The 17,325-nt window shown below is 51.2% G+C and overlaps 2 protein-coding genes across 4 annotated transcripts in view; one reads left to right on the top strand and one right to left on the bottom strand.

Moving 5' to 3' along the window:
• Nucleotides 1-8,399, top strand: part of LOC138111390 (USP6 N-terminal-like protein) — a 76,469-nt gene extending 68,070 nt beyond the window's left edge. For both annotated transcript variants that reach the window (XM_069017068.1, XM_069017069.1), the window contains 4 exons: nt 706-771; nt 2,162-2,261; nt 3,447-3,599; nt 3,790-8,399. In XM_069017068.1, coding sequence (XP_068873169.1) covers nt 706-771; nt 2,162-2,261; nt 3,447-3,599; nt 3,790-5,084 — 1,614 coding nt within the window. In that variant the 3' untranslated portion in view covers nt 5,085-8,399. The remainder of the gene's footprint in view (nt 1-705; nt 772-2,161; nt 2,262-3,446; nt 3,600-3,789) is intronic.
• A 6,735-nt stretch (nt 8,400-15,134) lies between these two features.
• Nucleotides 15,135-17,325, bottom strand: part of HRAS (HRas proto-oncogene, GTPase) — a 40,615-nt gene continuing 38,424 nt past the window's right edge. For both annotated transcript variants that reach the window (XM_069017070.1, XM_069017071.1), the window contains one exon: nt 15,135-15,433. The gene's annotated coding sequence lies outside the window, so the exon portion shown is untranslated. The remainder of the gene's footprint in view (nt 15,434-17,325) is intronic.

Below are 17,325 nucleotides of genomic sequence, written 5' to 3'. Positions count from 1 at the left end.
TAGCACCAGCCAAAAGCAAAGGCTGGAGCCAGCCGTTGATCCCATGAGCTTCTTCTTCTCTTCCCATTCCCACTGCTTTGTTGGCTTTGCAGCAGAGGTCATGTCAGCTCTGCATGCATGCAGAGCTCTGTGCATCCCAGCACTGTGCACCAGATGGACAAGTGTTAGACCGAGGTGATGATGGTGAGGTTTTTAAAAGTTTTCTTTAGCCTGTCAGGCTGTCCTGCTCCTGCAACAGCCATGCCATGCAACAAAGGTGGTGCTTCCAAAGCTGGCTTGACTGTGCTCAGAGAGGCTCGCATGGGAATTGCTATGGAAACAAAAATGGTAGTCTGCTAGGAGTAAGTGGTTTGGGCTCCTGGAAGGTTTTTGTAAATTCCTGAAGTAGGTATTAGGCCAGAAAAGGTTCTCCCAGAAATCCCTCTCCAGTGTTGTGGCTGAAGTCTGGGCACATCGAGGATCAGTTTCAATGCATGTCTTGGGCAAAGGGCCAAAGCAGGGCTTCAACACTAGTACTTAAAGCAGGGGCTTTGCTGGGAGATGGCAGACAAGCCACATCCTGCACCCAGACCCCAGAATAAGTAAGCCAACCAACCAACCAACCAGCCAGCCAACCTCCCCCAAAGCCTTATGAGCTGCTTGAATCTCCAGTAACCAGCTGGTTACCAGGTGAAATGACTGTCTCTCTTTGCTGTCTTCCCCCAGGACAAGGAGCAGATGACTACTGGGATTTACACGACCAAGTGGTTCCTGCAGTGTTTCATTGACCGGGTGAGGATGCTCTGGGGGTTTTTTGCTGCTCTGTTGTTTGCATGCACAGTTAATCTGCCTGGGGTTTTTTGTAAATATACTTTGAAGAAGGTGTTAATATTTTATAAGGTGGGATATTATGTACACTCACATAAGGCAAAAAATATTAATAAGGGAGAAGCTAAAAATAACTGCACGTCACTGATGACAAGCCAATTCCTGCTGCCTCATCACAAGCAGTCGCTGGGAGATGGCTCAGCATCAGCAGTACAAGCTTCAGAGTTGGGAGAGATCTTTCTCTTGTCCACTGGCACTGCTGCAAAGGCAATTAACCTCACTTTGGCTCTGGAAACAACATAGGAAGAAAAAGAGCTGAGGGCACAAACCTCAGCAAATAGCAGTGCAGCAGCTGCAGGCAGAGGAGCAGATTGGGACTAGAAACATGTGAAAGCATGAGAAAATTACCCTGATTTGTCCAGAGCTAATTTGCTAGTCCCAAGCCAAGACTACTTTATTTTTCGGGTCAGCATTGTGCCTGCTGGACTTGAATGCAGTGTCCAGACTTGCTAATATTTAGGACAGCTGTGTGCTTCAGTCTCAATTTTCTGCTGCCCCATCTTCTGTAAAACAGTGGATGGCCCCTTCCCCTCAAGAGGGAACTCAGTGCTTTTGCCACTAAAAGCTGTATAAAATGCAAAATCCCTTTAACTGCAGTAGCATGTGGTAAAAGAGCTGCAATGGTCAGTTGTGCCAAACTCTGGAGAGTAAGTGCAGCATCCTAAATTTGAACCTAAACATCATAATAGGATTAATATTAATTTCTGTGTTCGTGAAGTGCCTTAGATCTTTGCTGGGAGGTATGGCCTGCTCCATCATTTTGGGTATGAGTTCAATTCTGTTGTCAGATTAGGTCTGGGTGCAAATGAAAACCTCTTGCAGAAGTGTTTTTAGCAGGTAGAAATAAGCCTGTATATAAGAAAGACCTCTTCTTTGGACACCAAATGAGTGATTTTTTAATGCTCAGTGATACATTCAATCATTGGGCTTTCAGACCTATCCCATAAATAGCCCTTCTGGGGAATCTGGATGGATACAGGTGGTGTTTTTTGTGCTCACAAGGCTGAAAGATGATGGTGCTCCCTCCAGGGTAGGGGAATCCATGTGCTAGCATGCTTGTGAGGAAAGTTTCTCCTTTTTCTGCATTCGTGGATGGGTTTTAATTATTTCCCCGGCCACTCAAGTTCATTAGCTTTAAGGCAAAACCATAGATGATAAAAGACATATTTGTGTTTTAGATGAATTCCTGGCTTGCAAAGCCTAACCCTGCTGTGTGATTTGGTGCAAGGTGATGCAGTGATGGCAGCAGCCTCTGTTTCATCATCCCATTTGTGTATTTGTGTGTTTGAAACAGACCCCGTTCACCCTGACCTTGCGGCTGTGGGATATCTACATCCTGGAAGGGGAGCGGGTGCTGACGGCCATGGCTTACACCATCCTCAAACTGCACAAAAGTAAGGTCATACCTGACCCTGTGGCTGTGGTGGCACCGTGCTGGGCCACCCTTGTGCTGCTGACCTGGAAAGCCTAGCTGGCCACTTAGAGCATGCTTGGTGCCTTGTGCTGGCTGCAAAAGGCACAGTCCTGGGGAGGAAATGAGATGTCACAAGGGTTGACTTGCTGTGCTCAGCACACAGAAACCACACCTGAAGTACTCCCAGCCACCTCTTCCTGTGTGCTGTGCCCCACAAGTTGCTTTTAGGAGCAATACAGACAGCAGCCCATCTATCTGCAGAGCTTTATGTGGTGGTTCAACTGAAAAGTTTGTAGAGGGACAAGTAAATTTATTAATACACTTATAAAATGATCAAAAGCTGTTTTTCTTGCATAGTATTAAGGCAGTGATGTTTCCACCTTGAGATCTTTGTAACTTTAAACCCCTTCACTCCCATAAGTTGATAGCCTTGCTCTGTCACTCTTCTGGCTTTCATCTGGGGCAGGAGTGCATGATGAGAACCTTTGGGCCAGCAGAATTTACGGGACTGCATGTGTTGGCTTTTGCAAACAGCCACCCTGTTCTTCCTTCAGTTAAATGAAGAACAGGCTATCCAGAAATAAATCTTGAAGTATCCTATTTGTCTTCAAAAAGTAGTAAACTGGCAGGCAGGCAGATGTTTCAGTCTGGCTGTGAAATCTCTCCTCCCTGAGGAATGTGTAGTGTGGGTTGGCATCCCTCCCTACAACCCATTCCTGCCTGTAAGAGCCAGCACCTCTTCCTGCATCCCTGCCTCCTGGCTGGTGCAGGCTGGTGTCCCTGGCTGGTGGTGGCAGCTGCCAGCAGTGGCTGTTCAGCCTGACGCTCAGGGCCTGTCTCATGGAGCTTTTCCTCCTCCTAGAGGCATTGGTGAGAACTTCCAGGAATGGCCCAAAACCTGCATCCTCATCAGCACAGCTCCCACCCCTGCCATTGTCCTGCCATTGAGGAGCTACTGCTCAGGTGGCATGGATATATACGTGTATTGATGACCCTGAGAAATAGTGGGAAGGTGGGAGAGAGGCAAAAGCGTTCAGGCTGTTTCACTGTGGAGTGGGAACAGCAGCAGAATCCCAGATAAAACCAAAGCATGGTGTAACCCATGCTTGTGCTACCCTGAAATTTGTCTGTGCCACTGCCATTACTCCTTTCTCCCATCCCCCAGAGCGCTTGCTGAAGATGACACTGGAAGATTTACGTGAATTTCTGCAGGAGAAAATTGCTGCTTCCCTGCAGTACGAGGACGATGCTGTCATCGAGCAGCTGCAGGTGTCAATGACTGAACTGCGCAAGATGAAATTTGACCTGCCCCCACCAGGTGGGTAGAGGGGAAGGTGGGCAGCCCAGCAGGGACCAGAGCATCCCGCTGGTGTGCCTGGGAACCAGGGCAGCCCAGAAGGGCTGGCATGTGTTGGGTGGAAGCATCTGTCTTCCCTACAATCAGGGTGTGCAAAAACAAACTGATGCACAGTTTGGGTTTTATTTTGTTTTCTCTGCTTCCAATGCAGCAAAGCCGGAGGAGTTTCCAAGGAAACCCCTGGGCCTGGAGCTCTCCCTCAACCCAGTAGCCATAAAGGAAAACGCAGCGGCCAACGGCCAGAACGGCCAGGTGGGTGAGCACACCCCAGACAGGGAGCCCCATCCCCACAGAGTTCCTGGCACGCCAGGAGGAATGACAGTGGTGGAAGCGAGGATTCCCACCTCCCACGACAGTGAAGCGGCTGAAGCAACGAACGTGCCTGTTTCAGGTGGGCGGCCACTGGATGAGGAGGGTCAGGTGGAGCCCACTGTGGACAGGCAGCCATCATCTCTTCTGAAGGCAAGCAAGATGCAGGCCCAGCAACACCTCCTGCCCACGGCCCCATCTCCAGAGCAGCCTCCTCTTGCTCCTGGCTGTGCCATGGTGTACCATGGAGTCTCCCTCCATGCCGCAGCTGAGCATAGCTCCTTAGACTCCTCTCTCCAAAACAGGCCGGCTCCTCCCGACTCCAGTACCGCTGAGCTTTCCACTACGGACCATGCAGTGTGGCAGGCAAATCCCGCTGCCCTGGCAGCAGGAGAGCAGGCATCTTCCCTGAGCAGAGACGCAGTGCTCAACGCATCCCCCCATCCTCTGCCAGCTGGCTGCCGGCGGCTCTCTTGCACATCACAGAGCGATGGCTCCCCTGAGAGCGAGCGTGGGGAGGAGGCGGCGGATGACAGGCACTGCAGGGCGGTGCTGCCGGACAAAACGGGCCTGAAGCACTCGGCATCCAAAGCTGCATCCACAGGAGAGCTCCTCAGCCTGCAGCACAACGGGCTGGGCAGTGCCACTGGCACTGTGCGCTGGCCCGAGGCCGTGGGCGTGCTGCCTGCACACAGGCAGGCGGGGGGCAGTGTGCCCATCTTGTCCAGCAGAGAGCCAGAGGCAGCAGGGCTGGCCGAGGGCTGCCCCACCCAGCGGGCATCGTCCCCTGTGGTGGAAGGGAACAGCCCCTACGTTGTTATCAAAACCACCACTCCCCTCCACCTGGCCCATGCGACAGAGCAGGACTTCTTGAACAGAAAGCAGGTGGCATTGCCTCTGTCAGAGACTGGACATCCCCTGCCTGCCACCCCCATGCCACCACCTCTTACGCCAGACCCAGAAGAGGTGGAGGTCCAGAAAAGCCTCCAGAAACCATTAAACGCACTGAAAGCCCCACGACCCCCGCTGAGCCCCAAACCAAAATTACCACCGCAGGTTGCCAAATCCCGCTCAGAGAACAGTTTCCTTTCAGGCTCTCCTTCCCTGGCAAAGCTGCCCAAGTCAGTGACATTCTAGTGGGGATAGGAAAGGTGAGGGAGAAGAAGCAGGTTCTGGAAAAGCACCCTTGCCCCATTTACAGGATCCCCTTCTGTCAGCAGGGCTGTCAGGGTGACAGCACAGCACCATTGCACATCAAGCTGTGCTTCGGTACGAGTGCCCAGCAAGGAGACAAAGCGGTGGCCACCAGCCCTAGGAGACACCAGCAGATTGGATTTGCATGTTTCCTATGGACAAATTGGAAAATGCTTTCATTTGTCATTCCTCACAGCTCCCCAAGCCTCATTGCTTAGGGGAAGAGGCAGGGCTGGTGAGTGTGTTGTGTGTTTTCTCCTGCTCCTGCCTGCTGTGGGATCCCACAGCCAAGGAAGCAGGTGCAAGGTGTCGGAGTCCGAAACACTTCCTTTAAAATGCCCCATCGGCACAGCCACAGCATTGCTTTCAAAGGCCTTTGTAGCAATAGATCTTTATTTCATTTCCCAGACCTGCAGCTGTAGGCAGCAGGATTTCCAGGCAGTGCCATGGCATCCTGGCAGGACACCGGCAGCCTGCTGCCCCCTCTATGCAATTCCACAAAGCAGTGTCCGGCTGTATATGGCTCCTGCTGCCATGGTGGATAGTGTCCAGGAGGACAGATTTAACAGCTGCTGAGTCCCTGTGACGTCTCCTTGGTATCACCCTGGTGGGGGACTGCCAGCAGAGTGGTTCTTTCCCAGGTTCTCAAGGTAGCAAGGCCAGTGATGAAGGTGGAGCCTGGTCTCTTGGGCTGAGTGCCCTTTCTGCTGGCATTTCCCTTGCAGGGCCAGTGTGGCGAGCAGGCTCGCTGCCTTTCTGTTCCCCAAACAGGAAAAGGGGCTGCTGGCTCGGGAAACCTGCCTGCACTACCAAGCTGCAGGGGAGGTGTGATGGCATCTAATCACAGTACCCCAGATAAGTCCACGTTTGCTTTGAGTAAGTTAAGTGTCAGGGTGAAAAGGGCATAGGAATTGGGGAAGGGGGAGCACATTGCCCAGAACATGATCTTAGCCCTGCTGGTAGAGCCCACACAGAATTAACAACAGGAAGGAAACTTGGACATGATGGGTGCCCACATGCCCTTCATGGACCAAGTCCTAGAGGCCTGTCCATCTCCCCATCCCAGGGCGCTGGAGGTGTGCAGGGATCTGTGGAGACACCCCATGGAAAGAGCTGGTCCAAAATTCTGGTTCCAGCATCTCCTTCATCCCTAGAGATGAAAGGACTTCATCAGGAAGGCAGATCAATGAAAAAGCAGGAAGTAGTCCAGATATGGTGGATTTGACTTTGCTGTCCAGAAGGGGTGGCTGCAAATGCCACCTTAGGTGGGACTCCCATCCCTTCAGTGGAGATCCTGGGAAAAAGCTCCTTTAAGTTCTAAGGAGGCTTTGAAAACTACTTTTTTATCTCACAGGCTGCTTCAATTGCATAACCTGATCTAAAGCCTACTGAAAGCCCAGCAGAAAACTTCCACTAAATTACTTTGTGGGTTCCAGGAGCTGGACTTGATGATCCTGGTGGATCCCTTCCAGCTCAGCAATTCTATGGTTCTATGATTTATCAGGGTTTATTTTGCCTTGTGTACGTGTGGTGGTTTATGTTTGCAGCAGGGAGTGTCGAAGGGAGCACAGGATCTTTGTTTGGATGCAGCGAGCCAGACCACAGCACCCTCAGCTTCCATTGCAGCCCCAGCTCTGTCCCAGACCCCATCTTCCACTGAGCCTCCAACCTTGCCCATCCTCTGCAGAGCAGGGATAACCCTATTAGCTACCTCGCAGGGGTGTTGTGAGGAGTCAAGTGTTGCTGTTTGAGGGAAAGTGCTCTTTGAATGTTCAGTATTTGTGTTTTGAGACACCACAGGTCCTTTCTAGGACAATGGTGCTTGAATTGTTTTTAATTTAGAGTATGTTTTTCTGTAGTTGTGCATAGTTAAACGTATTTGTGTGTTAAAATACCTGAGCAGTATTTCAGGACAGATATCCACTGCCTTTTGCTAGCAGCCCACTGGCGCTCGCTGGGAAGCAACAAGAAGCATCTGAGAGCTGTTGGTCACATCTTGGCTTGGCTTCTGTAGCTTGGGGCTCTGTCCTCTTCTTGAAGCCCACACAGGACTCCTCCTAACGCATCTGAGCATCGCGCATGCAAGAGCTGAGACCTCTTTCCCCTTGTTTTGACCCATTTTCCCTTACTTCAGGCACACAGCCTTTGGACATCATGTTGCTTGTGCACCCAGACTCCTCACCCAGTGTCTGTCTGGGATGTTTTGCAGTATTAACATTTTGAAAGGTGGTTTGCTCTAATTTTGGAGAGCTGTCAGTACTCATTGCATGGCATTTGGTGCATGATGTTCAATATGAACTTTGATGGGGCAAAAGGTGGGGGGTTGTCTTTCCCTCCAAGCCTTAACGGGAACAAGCAGCAAGGCCCTCAGTCACCTTCAGGCCTGAGGGAAACCACCAGCTGGTTTCAGGAACTTTTGGACACAGGGTCCTCTTTCCCACCAGTGTACTTCTTGCTGGGAAGGTCTCCAAGCTCCTCACTCTGCCACCTAAGAAACTCTTCTCCATCCTCCAGGTCTTATCAAGCTGGTAGGTTTGGGAAGAGGCCTTTTGCCCCAGCTGGCTGGGAACCAGCAACGTGCATTGCTGTCCTTGGTGTGATGCTCTCTCTTGAACACATCAATGCATGATCCCCAAGGAGATGCTCGCTCCTCTCTCCTCCTCTGCCTCTTGCTGCAGACAAAGCTGCAGCCATGGTGGGTCTGTGGCAGCAAGGCCTAGCCCAGCCTCAGCTCTATTGCTGGGAATAGGAAGGGAAGAAGGTTGAGGGTGACAGCTCAGCAGGACAAATTACCTGACCCAAGCCACTTGCAGCCCTTGCCCAGTCTCCTGCAACAGTCTCAAGCCCTCAGCAAAAACCACTCTTACCATGAGCAAACATGGGAAAGCAGCTTCCCCCATCCTTGCTCTCGCAGCCCTGAGACGACGCTGGCCTTGCTGCCTTCCCTGTAGAGGTAAAGACCAATGCTGTGGGTTTGGGTTATTTTAGGTTTGGTTTGTTTTCCTTTGTGTTGTTTGTTTGTGATAGAGCACTTTGAGTGGCTGCAGCACTGGCAGGCAGCAGGAGCCACAGGACCCAGCTCCAGCAGGGGCTGGAGGTTGAGGTCAGGGTTTCTCAGCCATGCACTTTGAGAGCCTGGCTACCATCTGCTTTTCTTTTTATTTGCTATTCTTGTTTACAGCGTGGAACGCTTCTTCCATGACTCTTTCTAATGTATCATAATTATTACTTTTAAGAAAAAAACATTTTTATGTCTGCTTTTTTGTTTGTTCAGTTTGGTTTTTTTAAAGGAAGGTTTTTGGGGGTAAAAAAAGTCAATCATTCCTTTTTACACTGTCCAGAGTGTTCGATGCTGTGTTTTACATGGTTGTAATAATAATGGCTAAAGAAGTTTAGCATAAGTTCAGACTCCAAGAGGTTTCTTACAGGAACAGAAGCTGCAGCAAGACTGGTTGCCTTCTCCTGATGACTTTCAGCTTGGTTCACTGGGTATGCTTCAGCTGCAACAGGTCCATCCTGCTCCATCTCTGTTTTCCTCCCTGATTTTCTACTGTAGTTAAATCCAGGCATCCCCAGCAGCAGTGGAAAGAAAAATGCACCTTTGTACTTACCACTGTCCTCTCCCAGCTGAGTAAAGGGCAGCATCCCATCTGATACACAGCTGCCAAAGCTTCTTTTTTGGCCAAGATTTTGTGTTTGTTTTCCTGCCCGTAGGCAGTGGAGGGAGAATTGGACAGGATGGGAACGGGTGGACACAGCTCCTTGCACAGCAGGTGGTGGGTGGGTGCGACTCACACTCCTGAGTCAGGGCTGAGTCACGTTTACAGCAGTCACTGGGAGCGAAAGGTGGTGCTGCTGACAGCTGAAGATGCATTTTAAAAAGCTGTGAGTGAGCAGTACCTCTGGCACACCCCAGATTTCATGGCCAGGGCTTCCTGGACTTAGATGACCACGGTGCTATTGCCTTTGAGGTGTTAAATGTGAGCAGTGTTCTGGCTCCCCTAAGAGAAAGCTGCCACTTGGTGTTAAGCAGCATGTTTATGGTAAACACAGGGCATCTGTCTGTGCCAGAGTAGCACAGAGGGCACAATGACCGACAGCAAATGGAGGGGCCACAATTAGCTAAATGCCACCCTAGGATTTAAGAGCAGTGCCTGAAATTGGCATCCCCATGTGTCACTTGCTGAGTGCTGTAGGCTGGTTTTCCTGCTTCTATCACTGCTCTGCCTCACCTAAGAGTTCAAACAGGAACAAAAATTGCTCTCCAGTGCCCTTAAATTAGCTCCTTTATATTAACTGTTTAAAACCTGGTCTGCAACACTACAAAAAAACCCCAGGACCACTGAACACCCCAGTGTTCATTGGTACAGGAGTGCCCTAAGGATGCAGCTCTTGGCACATCTCCTGTGCCATTTCACACTGGATGCCAGCACAGGGATGCAGCGCCCTGAGCAAGGGTGAGATGCCTGGGCTGGAGTGAAGCAAACCTCATCCCTCCTGTGTTCCAGGTGCTCACAAGCAGCCCCATTGCACAAGCTGCTTTGTGTCACCTCCCAGCCCTCAGCTCCCATGAACTTGTTGGCTCTCAGGCAGTGCCAGGTGGGACCAGGTCTAAACATCTGCCATGGTTAGTTACGTGACAGGCAGTGCAGGGTTTAGATACAGTGTTGGACCAACTGCTAAAGCAGCATCTCTGCCAAGGAGAGAGCAGAAGGGCAGTTTCCCTAAGGGAAAGTGAGTTGTGCTAGGTTTGAGGGTTTTGTTCCCCCATTAAATAGCCTTGGTTCACTTGGTTGTTGAAAAAAAAAAAAAGAAGATACTGCTTATTGGTATCCTTGATCCCCAGACTCCCTGCATGTGCCCAGTTGTGGCCTTGTGGGTGTGGTACTTCCACCTTGTCCCTGCAGGGACCAAGGGACAGGCACAGGTCCACCACCTCCTCTGACAGCATCCCTCCAGCTAATGCAGGAGCCACACGGATACCCAGCCTAGAACTGGTGCTTGATGGGGCTCCCAGGTATGGTTTTGGGGTGCCAAGCACCCAAGGCAGAGAGTCCTTCCCAGGGCAAGGCCACCCTTAGGAGTTGCCCCCAGGCAAGCCTAAGCCCTTCCCTCTCTTACCAGAGCAGTGTAAGACCTTATGGTGAACATAAGCCATGCCTGGCCTCCAGCTGCTGCTAGGAGCACCAGGTGGTGGCATGCTCCCTGCAGCAGGGATGTGCTCGTGTCCCTGAGGGGATGGGAGGGTAGACAGCCCCTGCATCATTCCAGCAGTACCCCTTGCCCCCTCCTGTGCCCCCAGGGCCTGAGTGCTGCTCGCAGGTGACAAAGAGCAGGACAATCCCAAAGCCCAAGGTTACAGACACACTCTTGCTGGACAGCACTGGGACCAGTGGCAAATGAATGCCGGAGATGGTGTTGAGGCTGCTGCTTAAAGTCTAGTGGTCTTATCAGCCAGGGCCTGGTTCTCCTCTTCCTCTGCACTTGGTATTTGCCAGTATTCTCTATCCCCATTTTCCTGGTGGAGCCACTGCTGTCATCACACCAGCTCTCCAGCTCCCAGGGCTGCTCCCCAAGGCAGAACTGCAAACTCCCCAGGCTGTGCTCAGCTCTGGTGCCCAGGCAGCCCCCTGTGGCTCCTGTCCTTCCTGGCTCAGAACAGCCAAACCAGCAGGGTGACCATGTCTGTCCTCGCTGCTCACTGGCTCTCTGCCAAGCCCAGGCTGCTCCTCACCATCCCTGCCCACCTCCCATGACAGGGAAAGCTCATCAACCCCTGCATGCCTTCGCAAGGCTTCAGCCAGTCGGCACTGAATAATTGATGCTAAGTGGAGCCTGGAGCAGAGCCAAGCTGAGGGAGGGAGCAATGCTTTGTGCTGGTTTAGGCTCTGCTCCCAGGATGTAGCAGGGGGAGAGAGATGGGTGTGCTGTGTCTGGCAGTTTTGTGCCCCAGCCAGTTTGGCAGAGGCAGTCAGAGGTTGGCTGGGCCTGGGAGTGTTCCTCCTCTTGGAATTGCTGGGCTGTTCACCTGCTGCTCACGTGCTGCTGTGTCCTGCTGCCATGGCAGTCCTGGTGTGCTGTTGTCACCTGCTGCTGTGGCACCTGTGGGAGCTGCATGGTGCTGTCATGCTCCTCGTGTGCTGCAGAGGGGCCGTGGCAGCAGTGGCTGGGACTTGGGGAGCAGAGCAAGGGCACCCCCAGCCCCAGCAGTCCTGGCTGGGGCTGGTTCCTTGGCTCTCCTAAGCTACAGATCCTGTACTCAACCCCCAGCAAGAGCAAAGGAGTTGCACATGGGGCCAGGCCCATCTGCCTGTTCCCATTCCCACCAGCTGCTGGTGGCCAAGATGGTAGCTGTCACACCATCCTCTGAGCAATGTCACCCCCTTCCTACAGTACATCCCAAAGAATAAAGCAGTGTATGGAGAAAATAACAGCCCGGCTGTTGAAAGAGGCAGGCCTGACCACTTCCCAAACCATCTCCCAAATCCAACAGCCTCAGCAGCTGAGGAGGCCCACAGAGCATACACCAGCATCCTCTTTACCTAGATGGATGTGGGCACCAGGACAGTGCAGGACACAACCAAACCAGAGTTGAAATGTCTCCTGGCCAAAGCCCTCAGCAAGCACCATGCGCTCACCTGCTTTGGAGTCACCCTTCTGCTGGCTGGAGAGAATGCTCCTATGGAAGCCCTCACAGACCAAAAGGCATGAGATCTGTTCCAGCACTTAGTCAGCATCTTTAAGGACTTGTAAGCAATTCTGTCAGTTGACTCAGCTGTGATGTCTCTGGAGCCCCAACCCCTCTGTAACAGGGTGTGGGGCACTTGAATGATGTGAGAGAAGAACACGTATTAGACATCTGTGCTGAGACGTCTGGACCTGACCAGACTAGACCAGACCTTGTCAGCTATTCTGTCATTTAAGTATGGGTTCAAAGGTGGCACTCCTCCATCATGGGATACGCAGTCTCAACATAATCAGGATGCCGGCTGAAGCCTTCTCAGAGGCGGTTTTCACACTGGCTGGAGATCCACAGCACAGCGCCAAGTTTAGTTCAGCTTTGCCGTGACCAGCTGAAGAGATCCCAACAACCAGAGATGAGCTGATGTACCCAAATATAGCAAAAAATTCACCTCTGTGGACTCTTCCAGCTTCAGCTATGCACCAGGAATAATCAGAATAACTGTACATTCTGCTCACCTGACCACGTGCCACAGAAGCAGAACTGAGATACACAACAAACTCCTTGTCATAAGGGAAACAACTGCAGTGTCTGGAAACTCCATCTTCCAGTGCAGGTACTTCTAGAACAAATGTGCCTTGAATAACTATGGGGAAAATCAAATCCCTCAATTTCTTCTCCAAACCTACATTCACTCCAGTGAAACTGTAATCCTGGTATTATTTTCAGACTCGAGAAGTTCAGCTAGCAGAGAACACATTGTGAGCTCATGTACCGACCTCCTGCCTGTCAGGGGCCAGCAAGATGCTGTCCTGTTCCCAAGTTACCAGCACCAAGGCAGCAAGTGAAAAAGCCAAGTCCAGAGTTAACAACTCCACCTGAGAGAAGTGATACAATCTGGTTTTTGCCAACAGCAAAGATGAGACCAGATCACAGCTGACATACCTTTATCTGTTGTGATTCTCCTCCTGCAACAAAGATGCAGTACGACATTAATACACAATTAATACATGGCTTTCACAGAAGAGCTGTGGTGTCAAGCTTTTAGCACCTCCTTTTGCTCCTAACCTACCTCCAACTTTTAGGAGGAGGTGTGACAAGGAGGACTTGTGACCTTCTAATTATGGCAAAAAGCTAACCAGCTCCTCTGATGGTCTGTTACTGACCAGGACTGTTTGACAAGCTTGAAAACCTTTCCCTGTGTGGAGAAACCTCTCTGAAAGGGAGATGCTCCTACTTCAGCTTCCTGCTCCTCACCAAAGTCTTGTAAGTAGTTTATACTCTGGCCAGTGCTGTTCTAGCACACCCTCACCAAGATGTGCCAGTTTCTTGGAACTATTGCTATTGCCCTATGAAGACACCTCAGCCCTGGTGCTCCCTGGAGCTCCTCAGCTTCCTTGACCACAGCTCCCACTCCTTGACTATGGCATTTGACTCCCAGCCAGAAATGAGAGGAGACTCTCAGTGGTTAGAGCCATCCAGTCCTTGAGAGAGCCCCAGAGTGTTACTTCTCCTCTGAAGGCCTCCAGATAGATCTGTCCCATTCTTTCACCAAGGGCCTGGGGAAGGATGGGATAAGTTCTACTGCAGAGCACCAGGTTCCTAGTGCAGTAACACTACCAAGCAAAGGCCCCCATGTCATCTTCAAGAAGGACAAAGTACCCCTTCCCTCTGTCCTGTGACCAGTTGGGCACAAGCTGCCAACTTTAGGAACAAACCCCATACTTCCAGGCTTTACACTTGAACAGCTCAGAGTGGGAGGTTTTCTGAGTCTCTGGTCCAGTCCCATCACATAACACCAGGCTCAGCATCTTCAGCAATCCTTCCAGCACAGGGACAGATGCTGCTGCAAACAGCACACCCAGCTAAAGGCAGGGCACTCTCCCCTTGGGCAACTTCTCCCACTCCAGCTGGTATCGGCCCATCTCCTGCGGGAACAGGGTGCTAGGCAGCTGCAGCCAGGGTGGGGGCTGTGCCCCACAGCAGTTCAGAGCAGACATTTACAAAAAGCAAGCCATTAGCACAAGTCCTCTCTTGCCCAGGCCAAAAGCAAAGGCAGCACCCCCAAGGAGTATGGGAGTTGAATTCTGCTGCTTTAATTCTGCTGCTACCTGACATGACATTGGATGGGGAGTGTGATGGGAGACTGCTCACATGGATGGTGGGAAGCCCTGGGTGGGCTGTGGCTTTGTGCTGGGGGTGACCAGGGTTTCTGTACTGGTTTTGCCATGTGAGGCATGTGACTCACACGCCACCCTCGCTGCTCCCAACCCAGACCAGCCTTGGCTGCCAAACCCAGCACGTTTTCAGGCCTGGGCTAGCCCATGCAGAACAGCTCCCTGCCACACTCAGCTGGATCACCTTCCCCCTTTGATGCTCCTAATTCTGGATGCCAGCTAAATTAGCCTGTGCAATAGCTTGGAAGAGGGAAAGACAGCAAGTACCAAGCCACCTGCTGCACTGAGTGCAATGCCTTGTCTTGGGGCTGAAAGTGAAAGGCACATGGGACAGACCTCAGGCAAAAACCCCAAAGGAGCAGAGCTGAGCAGAGACAAGGTTCCCAAGAGATCAGTCCTTACCCAAAACACTCTTACCCACTCTAAACCCAAGGACTGGAAGCCTGAATCCTTTAGTCTTAAGTTGCTGAGCAGCCAGACAGCTTGTGCAGTGCAAGAGAGCCCTTCTGGACCTGCTCCCAGTAACGAAGCTGTGCACAGGGCTGAGGAGGATTTGCTTACCTGTACATACTGGAGCAGCCTGAGGTGTATGTACTATACAGGTGTTAGCGTAGCTAGTGCTGGAAGGGACTAAAAAGTCCTAATTCTACCTCTAGAGCATGATGGAAGTCTTGTCGCAGAAAGCTGACAGGAAAGGAATCAGGAAAGCAACAAACTGGTACCAGCTGAGGTGAACCCAGCTCTTGAATCTCCTCCCTCGATGCTGCTTCTTCCCTTCTGGGCATTGCATTTGAGGCCATAAATCCCACAAGGACTAGGCTGAAAGCAAAGCACTCAATGGGTGCCAAGGACGGGCTTGGACTGGTTGCACTCTTCCACCCTCCCAAAACTTGGGGCCAGCAGAGTTTCAGGTGGGCTGGGGAGGACATGACAAAGACTTACTGGAGACAGAGACAAGCTGTCTTGCCCTGAGAGCTTGTCTCTCCCACCCCAATCACGTCCATGATCTACAACATGACCTTGGTCTGTGGAGAGCAAATCTCAGCACTATTTCCTCCCTGCCATCCCACCAGCGATCCTTCCGGAGCAGCGGTAGAAGCAGCCTCTGGAAGGAGGACACAGCCATCAAGGTGATTTGTTGAGACGATCAAATAATAATTTACTGTGATTCAATCTGTGGCTTTGTACAGTTGCCGGGGTGGGAGGAGGCCAAAGGATGAGGGGATGGGGATAAAAAAAAAAAAAAAAAGTTGTTTGCCGCAGGCTTGGGTGAAGTGCGAGATAGTCCTTGGAGGGGCTCATGCTCCCCCTGTCCTCTTCCTCCTCCTCTCCCCCCCATATTCCTCCTCTGAATCCATTTGCTTCTTCCTTCGCTTCACCTCTTTCCTTGCGCACTGCACAGTGGGAACCTCGCCAAGACACGGTCCAGTCAGCTGAAACAGAAGAGGACACTCATGAGCACCCATTCCTCGTCAAAGCCAGTGGGGCTGTTCCCAGTACTCACCTGTCACGTTTTGGGATGACCCTGTTAGTGCCCACAGAGCAAAAGCAAAAAGCTACACAGGTCTTAGAGGTGTGGGCCTGGCTCAGCAAAGCATCGGCACATCTGCTGAAGAGAACAAGCCTTGGAATTGGTGGAGTGATGGGTGAGCCTTGGGCACCTCACCAGACATGCCTCTTTCTGAACCTCCTTGTGGGAAGGGGCACTGTTTGGCAAGATGTTTCCACCAAGGATGATGGGAACCACAAAATGAGTCTAAGGCAAATGCAGCCAGATTTTGTTGGCCACACACCCACCTTTCTCCTCCCCAAATCCCAGCATGTCTTTGCCTCACTTCTTTTGTGCCTTGATGTTCCTCCCTCTCTACTCTTGGTCACTGCAGCTACATTAAGCTGGGATTTCTGGTTTCCAATTTCTGCCTGACCAGAAAAAGACATAGGCAACTCACAGGGCATGTTCTCTTAAAAGAGAGGAGTGTTTCCAAGTGACCCCTTCCCAGCCCTTCTTGCCCAAGCTGGTGCTGCCACTGGGCTGTGATGGGGATTGGGCTCCTGGCAGTTGCTGTAAGAGAGCAGCAGCGCCTGCCAAGCCCATGCCGTCAGCTGTGAGCCAGAGCAGGAAACAAGTCTTGAGCTCATATCCCCATCCGGAGGAAACGCTCCTGAACATCTGGAGGACACAAACATCTGGAAAATCTCCCTTAGCAGTGATAAGTGTGCTGGGCACAGCATTCGGCTCGGCCCCCCGCCGACCTCACATGCCTCAGCTGGGAGCAGAGGGGTGGGGTTCTGGAGTGGGTTTGTGCTCATAGGGAAGCAAATGTTGCCAGCACTGTTTAGTTGCCTTTTTTCTTCCTTGGGAGTGGGGCGCAGGAGGAAGAGCTCTGCTGTACTCACGGCCTCTAGCTCAAAAAGCGTCAGAGGAAACCTGCTGCCCATCTCCACCTTCATAAAACCCTCTTAACACCAACTCTGGATACAGTGCACTTCTCTTTAGGACTCCAGCAGTTGCTTAAAAGGGTGAAGGGCCAGTTCAGGTGCTTGGGAGACTCCCCAAAAGCCATTAAGGGCAATGTTCATGCACGCTTTTGTCCCATATCCTAGTCCCAGATGTCCATAGATACAGATCTTCCTGGTGCACTCATCACCAATTACACCTCTCTAAATTTCTGCCATGGAAGGAGTTGGTTACACAGATGGATATTCCCAGGCCTTTCACCTAAGGCCAGCCAGCACATGCAGGGACAACAATAGGAACTCTCCCTGACTGCTATCCATCAGTGTTTTAAATAAACCATAATTTAAAAAAAAAAAATCAAGGAAAGAAAAGGAAGAAAAACAGGCAAGTGAACATAAACAATCTGAAAAACACAGTTTCTGGCTCCAGCACACAAAATTTATAAAAGCAAACAGCCCCCTTATGGCTAATTCTCAACATTGCATCAGTTCCAAATATCCCAGGGGATATATCTAATGGGGAAAACTCTTCTGAGGAACACAGGACTTTCACAGCAAGACAGGTCTGCTCTAAAGCTTTAGGAAGAGGCAATTTCTGTGAGTGCATTAGGAAGCAATGCACCCAGCCAGCTCTACATCTGAACCCTTCTAGAGCCAGTCTGGTGAGCATACAGTGATCTGTACACCTTCAACACCAGCTTAACTCCTCTTTCACAGCAGCAGCATGGGAAGAAGCTTTTCTGGGGAAAGCACAACAAAACATGCTTTTTAAAAAAATTCAGTTGTATAAAATTTTGTTGTACAAAATGAGGGGGGAAAAATAAACAACCCTTTCCTGCCACACACTTCCTCAGGAAAGTGGGAATTT

This window comes from Aphelocoma coerulescens, chromosome 5 (assembly GCF_041296385.1).
Source record: "Aphelocoma coerulescens isolate FSJ_1873_10779 chromosome 5, UR_Acoe_1.0, whole genome shotgun sequence".
NCBI lineage: Eukaryota > Metazoa > Chordata > Aves > Passeriformes > Corvidae > Aphelocoma > Aphelocoma coerulescens.
This window is presented reverse-complemented; position numbering and strand designations above follow the sequence as displayed.